This window comes from Salvia miltiorrhiza, unplaced genomic scaffold (assembly GCF_028751815.1).
Source record: "Salvia miltiorrhiza cultivar Shanhuang (shh) unplaced genomic scaffold, IMPLAD_Smil_shh original_scaffold_235, whole genome shotgun sequence".
NCBI classification, from domain to species: domain Eukaryota; kingdom Viridiplantae; phylum Streptophyta; class Magnoliopsida; order Lamiales; family Lamiaceae; genus Salvia; species Salvia miltiorrhiza.
Window position 1 is genome coordinate 8,965 of NW_026651508.1, and position 9,379 is coordinate 18,343.

Sequence of the window (9,379 nt, forward strand, 5' to 3'; positions counted from 1 at the left end):
GGGGAGAGACAGCGATGGCCGCTCAGACAGGAATAGACAGGGAAGAAGAAGGGAGAAAGAACAAGCGGAAGTTTATTACGAACAGTGTCCAGATCGAAGATGTGACTGACTCAACCAGCGGGACTACTCCACAGCGCAGCTTGGGAGCACACAAGGACAATGATAGGCTGAAGGAAAAAGTATCTTTTCTCCGAGACCAGTTGAAAAGTCTGGAGACAGAACTCAGGGAGCACGATCATAACACGGAGGTGAACAAATCCCCCGACCAGCATGGGCCGAGACTTGAAGAGCCCCGGAGGGAGCTCCTTAAAAGAAGTCGGCGCAGACCGAATGATACCATATTCACAAGAGACCGGGAGGGACACCACTCCGACATTCCTATATCGACATCTGCCCACAAGAGCCCTTTCTCAGAGGAAATATTGTTGGAGCCCCTACCAGCAAACTATCGTCCTATCTCACTGGATTATGATGGCACCACCGATCCGGAGGTGCATATAGCCCGCTTCGAGGGGCTGGCCGCGCTACATCAATATGGGGAGGGAATCAAATGCAGGATATTCGCCACAACTCTGTCGGGCATGGCTCAGCGATGGTTCCACAACTTGAGAAATGATTCCATACAATCATACGATGATCTTCACCTCATGTTCATGAGACAGTTTGCCAGCGCAAAACGGGTTGGGAAAATGCCCATTTCCTTGATGGACATCAGACAGGAATCACAAGAAACGCTTCGCGAATATGTGGCACGATTCAACACAATCGCGTTAGACATACCAGACGCAGAATCTCAGATTAAGTGGTACGCTTTCGCTAGAGGGTTAAAACAAGGCCCACTCTTTGAGGCACTCCAGATCAAGCCGCCCACCAGTTTCGAAGACATCATGACAATAATACCGGGATATCTTCAGTTGGAAGACGCTAAAATGGCAAGGAAAGCAGAGGCCGATAAACTCAAAGAAAAATACATCCCGAGGAATCCCTACCGAGGTCTACCTCCAAGAATCCCAACAATGGCCATCGAGGCCGAAACAGGTTCATTAATCACGGCGCAGGCAGAGAAGAGGGAAGAGCGTGGTGGTTACCGAGATGATTTGCAAAATCTGACTCAATGGAATCGTCACATAGACGAGATTTTCCATCAGATCAAGGAAGAGAATTATTTCAGAGCCCCAAAAGATTACCAACCCGGAGCCCCAGCGCCAGGCAGGAACAATCTGTTATGTGAATATCACAATCGTTATGGCCATCTCACCCGCGAATGTGGACATTTGAAGCATCAGCTAGAAATCTTGGTAAGGAAGGGGTTCCTGGACCGATACATAGAAAGACCACGAGGCGCGTACAGAGAACACCGCTACAATGAGCATAGACAAGACAAGGATGATGAGCGGCGCTGGCGGGACGACACCCGCCGCGGCCATGATGACAGGGAGAGAGGACACAGACATGAGGAGAGAAGGGAAAAAAGAGATCATAGACGAGACAGTCAGGATAGACACAACCCCGCAAATCATGTTCAATATGACAGAGAAGTGCACATGATCACAGGAGAAAATAATATACCAACATCTAACAGGGCCAAAAAGCAATTAGCCCGCACAGTCAAATCTGGATACTACGACCAATCTGTCATGACTAGGGCTGGCAAATCGTGCGTGTCGGATCGTTATCGGGTCGACCTGATATCGACCCGACCTGTTAAGGCCAAACCTGAACACGACCTGTTAAGGAATTGCTCGACACGAACCCGAACCCAACATGATTTACTCAAACCCGAACACGACACGAACCCGATAGCAACAAGATTTAAATCGTGTTGACACGATACGATAACGACACGATATGCTTATAACCTGAATTTGACCTGATTAAACACGAACACAATAATAACACGAATTTGACCTAATTAAAACAACACAATAATAATACAATAATATGCGAATTACATATCAAATTAACCACTGAACAGATTCATGGTTTGAAAAAACAATGAAATTTAAAAGCTCACATAATAAGTCCCATTCATCAACATAAATCATAGGTTCAGTCCAACAAAATAAAAGTCTAGCAACATAAATATATCGCCATCTAGTGAAGTGTTTCAAGTTCAACAAAATAAAAGTCTAACAACATAAAAATATCGCCATCTAGTGCCCGTTCTTGGAGTCCAATCCACAAATAGTTCTTCATATCAGGACATACTCATCCTGAAAATTTCAAGATGAAAATATAAGAACATATCAGGCTGAAATCAAGTGAATCCAATTAGGAAAAGGCATAAGTTTTATAATTTGTAGACTCAATATAATCTTATCTCAATAATGGATCAATTTGCTCAAACTAACCATCAACATCAATAGTGGAGATCGAGGAGGATTCCGTTTGAGGTTCATCATCGCCATGTAGAAAGTTTTCGGCTAACTCACATGTTGGTACTTCGCTTTTGAAGGCTTTGAAGAAAAAAAAATATGAATTGGTATATATATCAATAATTTAAAATGTCAACATTAATAACACAAAGAAGTTATACCTTTTTCTCCAAACAACCAATCTCTACTGCAAATAATTGCCTCCACTGTGCTTGCTTTAAGTGAGCTACGATATTGATCAAGTACTCTTCCACCAACACTAAAAACAGCTTCGGAAGCCACCGTAGTTATGGGAATGCTCAAAATATCACGAGCCATGCGAGCTACTTGTGGATACTTGTATTGATTCCCTTTCCAAAAGCCAAGAACATCAAGACTGGATTTGGCATCCAATCTTGCTTCTTGCATATACAACTCTAATTGTGACTTTTGTTCGCTTAATCCAAACTCATCCAAAGCACTAAACTCCTGTAGTTAAAATACAAATGAAAATTTTAATTAACAAGTAAGAAATTTGAATAATATTAATAACATAAGTAAATATAATTTAGTAATTTACCTCAACCACCGCTTTAGATTCTTCGTTTGTGAATTCACAGGTTGAATCATTTAATGCCGGACCCCCACTTCTAGTAAGACCAAAACTGTCACTGTTGCTCTTATGATATTCTTCAAATAGAGCAAATAACTTCTCTCTTACTAGTGAACACTGACGAGAGTTAGGGCCATACAACTTCTTATAAAAGAATTCCACAAACTGAAACTTATAGCGTGGATCAAAGACCACAGCCATAGTCAAGATCAAGCTGAAATCGGACCGATACTTCTCAAACTTTGGTAGCATCTTCTCAGCCATTTTCTTTATATAAACATCCGAACTATTGCAACTTTGTCTCAATGACTGTAGCACATGACAACGGGCTGAAAATACAAATTTGCTGTAGGATAATTGCTACCAGAAAACAAGTTCGAGACATCGTAGAACAAGCTCAAGAAACCACGAATCTTCTCAATTCTATCCCATTCAACTGAAGAAGGACAATGCTTGTAGTTGGGATCAACAAGTTGAAAATTCATGAATGCTTTCCTATAATATAGTGCATTATCAAGCATCAAAAAGGTAACTTGCTTACACATTCCAAAAATTTCTGCCTCCTCATTTGTGAACCCCTCACATATTTCACACTTTCACGGATCTTAACAACAGAATTTTCAATATCATTCAAACCATCTTGGACTACCAAATTGATAATATGTGCACAACAACGGATATGGAAGAATTCGCCATCACAAAGAAGTGCATTATTCAAGTTCAACTGTGAGATCAACAACTCAACAGACACATCATTTGCACTAGCATTATCCAAAGTCAAAGAAAATACTTTGTATTCAATCCCCCAGTCACAAAGCATGGAAAACAACTTATTTGATAATGCTACACCAGTATGAGGAGATGGCATCAAAGAAAAATTCAACACCTTCTTACGTAACACCCATTCCTCATCAATGAAGTGACAAGTAAGAGAAATATAACCATCTGTTGTAATAAAACTCCAACAATCAGAAGTCAAGGAAATTCTACCACATGCTTTTTGCAATTCAGACTTAATCTTCATCTTTTCTCTTTCATACAATTTCAAAACATCAGCCTTCACTGTATTTCTAGTAACCATCTTAATATCCCACTTAAGATACTCAAAAATAGCTATAATGCGTTCATATTCAACGAATCGAAATGGCAAATCATGAACAACAATAGCAGCACACAATAATTCCACATTTGCTTGTCACTTTGTTTTACTAGTAGTCATCAATTCACCAACATCATGTGTATTATTCCTTTGACAACCATCTAAATGACGTTTCAAGTTTCCAGTTCCACATTTGCTTGTCACTTTGTAATAACGATGCCTACAATAGACACACACACATGTTTTGGAACCATCTGCACTAGTAGTAACTTTATAGTGATTCCAAATAGCTGACCTCGGTTTTCTTTTGTTCGTTGGGGGCTTAGCTGTAGGATTGGACGTCCCTAAACCAGTTTCTGCATCTGTGGCAGCAGAAGGGGCAACAGCTGCAGGGCTAGCAGTAGAAGCAATACAAGGCATTTCACTTGTATATGTCGTAAAAGTATTTTCATCACCATCGGTATCATCATTGCTAGACATAATTACCTATAACAACAAAGAACAAATAACTATTAGTACATAAGATTTAAATGAGCAATAAAAGACAATCAAAAATTGAGATCACAAGAACAACAACAAAGGGAAAGTGGAACACAGCCTCATTTTCGAAACTAAATCATCTTTTTCCAAATGTAGATTATGTCTACAATTTATTTCCATTAACAATTTAACACCATCTTTTTGAGATTATATAAGGATTGAAAGATCGAATGAATAATTTAGTATAATACTCAAACAAAAAGAATTAGTAATAGTATTATTGAATTTGAATGAATCATCACCAGGTGGTCTCTACCAAACAAAACAATAGGAAATAATCTAAATTACTCTTTTCTCATAGAAATCTGAAATCTACGAGTCCTAAATTCTTCACAATCCAAATTCTTCTCAATCTCGAAAATAAATACAAGCAGAGTTATTATTATTGAAGGAATCACCGGCGTTGGTGACTTACCGGACAAGAGAGGCAGCTGGCAGCGCGGGCAGGGAGTTAAGCGCGCTTCTCTTCCGATTCAGCGGAAGTTTGAGACGGCAGCGGAGGTGGAGGTGCGCCGCTGGAGAATGGTGATTGGAGGTGAGTCGTCGGTGACAGGCCGTGCTTCTCTTCCGATTCGGCAGATGTTTGAGACGGCGGCAGAGGTGGATGTGCGCCGCTGGAGAGTGGTGATTGGTGGTGAGTCACCGGTGACTGGCTGCGCCGCCGTGGCCGTCGTCTCGGTGTGGCCATGTGGTGTGGGAGGGGTGGGTTTCCAAGTTTCCAGAATTGAAAATTTGAAATGAGACGTGAGTGGTGCGGTGCTGGAGTGAAAGACTCAAAACCCTAATGAGTGAAAATTATTTAGAATAATTATTTAATAAAAATAATAATATTAAAATTATTACTTTTATCAGGTTACCTGAACCTGACACGAACCGGATACAAAATTATCAGGTCCTTATCAGATCGACCCAATAAGGACATGAATCTTATCGTGCGGGTTACTAACCCATTAATTTCGTGCGGTTTCGTATCGTGTTTTCGTGTCGTGTCGAAAATTGCCAGCCCTAGTCATGACAGTCAATACTGCGCCTGATGAACCGACAATATCTTTTGGCCCAAAGGATGCTAGGCCTCTATTCTATCCTCATGACGACGCCTTGGTATTTTCCGCCAACGTAGCTAACGTGCTGATACATCGCATTTTTGTCGATTCAGGCAGCGCCGTCAATATCTTATACCTGGAATGCTGGCAGGCAATGGGTTTAGAGGCTAAATTAGAGCCCGCTGTGGCCCCTCTTTATGGGTTTTCAGGGGAATCAGTCCTACCGGTGGGAACAATTGAACTGCCAATGACGATAGGGCAACCAAGGGAAAAAAAGACTCGGATGGTCAAATTCTTGGTCATCGATGCACCGAAACCCTCTTACAACATGATCTTTGGGAGACCGGCGCTGAACTCTTTTAAAGCAATCATTTCTACTCTCTACTTGAAGATGAAGTTCCCCTTGGAAGGAGGTAAAATTGGAGAAGTGTGGGGAGATCAGGCTGTGTCGAAGAAATGTCACGTACAAGTATTAACTCAATACTCAGGACAAAAACGGGAAAGGTCAATACATCAAACAGAGACAAGCAAGAAGGGAAAAACTGGAATGATCACGGCTTCAAAGCCCGAGCGGAGAGAGATCGCAGAGCTGCAAGGGGGAAATGATAAAATACCCCTCGTCACCACCAATGATACGTGCATGGTTGTTGAGCTTTTCATGGATAAGGAGGGATTTACTACCAAAATCGGGGCACATATGGAACCAGAGCTGCAAAGAAATGTAATAGCTTGCCTGCGCAGAAACGCTGACGTATTCGCGTTCACTACGGCGGATCTAAAGGGAATTGACAGAGAGCTAGCCGAGCATCGGTTGAACGTGGACCCCACGATCAAGCCAGTAAAATAGAAGACGAGACACTTCGGTGCTGAAAAAGACGCTGCTATTCAAGAACAGATACAGGCGCTGTTAGAGGCTGGGCATATCGTAGAAGTGTAATACCCGGAGTGGGTGTCAAACGCTGTTATGGTGGAAAAGAAGGCTAAGACTTGGAGGATGTGTGTGGACTACCGGGACCTCAATGCAGCCTGCCCAAAGGATTGTTATCCATTGCCACGGATTGATCAGTTAGTAGATGCTACGTCAGGGTGTGAACTTTTGTCGATGATGGACGCTTACCAAGGGTACCATCAAGTTAAGATGTACAGGAACGATGTTATTAAAACAGCATTCGCAGTCTGCGCAGGGATCTTTGCATATGTGAGTATGTCGTTTGGACTAAAAAATGCGGGGGCTACGTACCAGAGGATGATGGATAGAGTCTTCAAAGATCAATTGAAAGATAATGTGTCGGTCTATGTAGATGACATGTTAGTACGCAGTGCTGAAGCACGCACACATGCGGATGACTTGGAGGAAATCTTCTTGGTTATACGAAGACACAAGCTCATGCTCAATCCAGCCAAATGTACTTTCGGGGTTCAGTCGGGAAAATTCCTGGGATACAAGGTTATACCTGAGGGGATAGAAGTGAATGCAGACAAGGTTCGAGCTATTATTGACATGACAGCGCCGCAGAACATCAAAGAAATACAAACACTGAACGGACGAATAACTGCACTAAGTCGGTTCATATCAAGGTCGGCAGAAAGAAGTCTGCCTTTCTTCAAAATTTTGAGAAAGGAAAGTCGATTCGAGTGGAGTAACGAGTGCCAGCAAGCCTTTGAGGACCTCAAGGAATATCTCAAAGGACTACCCGTCCTGACCAAGCCGATACCGGGAGAACCATTATATCTATACACTTCGGTGGGGGTAGAATCTTTGAGCGCTGTGCTAGTGCGGGATGAAGGGGGTATGCAGAAGCCAGTTTACTTTGTGAGCAAAATTATCCAAGGAGCAGAGATCAGATACACCGCAGCGGAGAAAACAGCTTACGCTATCATGATCACGGCAAGAAAGTTGCGCCCATACTTTTTGTCACACAAAGTTATCGTCAGAACAGCGCTGCCTTTTCAACAAATTCTGGGGAGGCCAGACCTCGCAGGAAGAATGGTAAAATGGGCCATTGAGCTGGGCGAGTATGATGTGACGTTCGAACCTCGTACAACCATTAAAGCACAGACCTTGGCTGACTTCATCCAAGAGACCACGAGATGGCCGTTGCGAGGACCATGGACGGCGCAGGTCGACGGCTCCGTCACCAAGGAGGGGTGCGAAGTCGGAATATACATTGAATCACCAGAGGATGGAGCCTACCAGTTTGCGATCAAGTTCGAGGACAAGCTGTCGAATAATGAGACAGAATATGAGGCAGTGATAAGGGCCACCCACATCTTGAAGGAGCTTAGAGCAGACACAGCAATAATCAAGACCGATTCACAACTAGTAGCCCAGCAGCTGAGAGGTAAATGTGAGGTTCGCGACGACAGAATGAGAGCTTATTATGAACAGATGCAACAACTCAAGAAAAAATTTGAAGAACTGGAAATAATACAAGTACCCCGAGAAGAAAATCGAAGGGCTGATTTACTAGCAAGGATGGCCAGCGCCGTCGAACAATCGTGGAACGATGAAATCACGCTCTTATTTGAGCCAAAGAAGAGCCTAGAGGTCCAAGTCTGCGCAATCGAAGTGGGGAATGATTGGCGAGCCCCAATTATTCATTTCTTACGCACAAGGGAAAGAATGGAGGGAGACATAGCAAAGTATGCTAGATATGAGAATTTTTGCTTGATCATCGACCAGCTTTATAAGAGATCTTTCACACATCCGTTCCTCAAATGTCTATCATCGGAAGAGGCAGAGTTCGCTCAAAAGGAAATCCATCAGGGATGCTGTGGAAACCACGCAGGATACAAAGACTTGACCAGAAAAATCATCAGAGCAGGTTTTTACTGGCCTGGCATCGATAGGGATACCAAAGCTTATGTAAAGAAGTGTGAATCTTGCCAAAGACATGCGCCAAGAATTAACGTCCCAGGGGAAGAAATGGGGGTAATGTACTCGGCATATCCTTTCGACAAATGGGGAATTGATATCGTGGGTAAACTGCCAACGGCACCGGGAGGAAAATGTTTCTTGATAGTGACAGTAGACTATTTTTCGAAATGGGTGGAAGCAGAGGCTGTAACAAGGGTGGATGAGGCCACCATCAAAAAGTTCATCTGGAAAAACATCTGTTGCAGATACGGGGTGCCCAGAGTTCTAATATCAGATAATGGAGCACAGTTCACTAGTCAAAAAATCGAGGATTTTTGTTCAAGGATGGACATCGAGCAAAGATTTATTTCAGTAGCCCATCCCCAAGCCAATGGTCAAGTGGAGCTGGCTAACCGCACTATCTGTGAGGGAATCAAGAAAAGATTGGAAAGAAGTAGAGGACGATGGGCAGAGGAATTGGACACGGTCCTGTGGGCGCTACGTACCAGTCCCAAAACAGCCACAGGAGAAGCCCCGTTCACTTTGGTTTATGGTTCAAATGCAGTCATTCCAGCAGAAGTAAGGTTAGAATCACATCGAATTTGTACATATGATCCGGCGCATAACGAAGAACTGCGCAAACTCGAGCTGGACCTCATAGATCTAAAGCGAGAAGAAGCCCAGGTCAAGGCTGCCAAGTACAAAAGTATTATCAAAGCGGGATACGACAAGAAGGTCAAGCAGCGCCGATTCCAGAAGGGAGATCTAGTACTCAAGCGCGCGGATGCCCTAAAAGCCACTGGGAAGTTCGAAGCTAATTGGGAAGGCCCATATATTATCACTGAAGTCTTAAGAGGCAGAGCCTATCATTTG

General features: G+C 43.1%; 1 protein-coding gene across 1 annotated transcript; it reads right to left on the bottom strand.

The window, feature by feature from the left end:
• Positions 1-1,926: 1,926 nt before the first annotated feature.
• On the bottom strand, positions 1,927-6,041 carry LOC131003627 (zinc finger BED domain-containing protein DAYSLEEPER-like). The gene is made up of 6 exons (XM_057930157.1): positions 5,022-6,041; positions 4,362-4,552; positions 2,935-3,912; positions 2,537-2,843; positions 2,352-2,456; positions 1,927-2,213 (listed from the first exon to the last, which is right to left on the bottom strand). Exons 3-6 carry the CDS (start codon positions 3,229-3,231, stop codon positions 2,209-2,211), a joined length of 714 nt encoding a protein of 237 aa, XP_057786140.1. The 5' UTR covers positions 3,232-3,912; positions 4,362-4,552; positions 5,022-6,041; the 3' UTR covers positions 1,927-2,208.
• Between the last annotated feature and the right edge of the window lie 3,338 nt (positions 6,042-9,379).

Excerpts from the sequence above, each read along its gene's own strand:
- LOC131003627 (XM_057930157.1), bottom strand. The coding sequence starts at position 3,231 with ATGGCTGAGAAGATGCTACCAAAGTTTGAGAAGTATCGGTCCGATTTC. Across the intron at positions 2,844-2,934 it reads AATCTAAAGCGGTGGTTGAG|GAGTTTAGTGCTTTGGATGA; the intron begins GTAAATTACTAA and ends TTTTAACTACAG. Across the intron at positions 2,457-2,536 it reads TTGGTTGTTTGGAGAAAAAG|CCTTCAAAAGCGAAGTACCA; the intron begins GTATAACTTCTT and ends TTTTCTTCAAAG.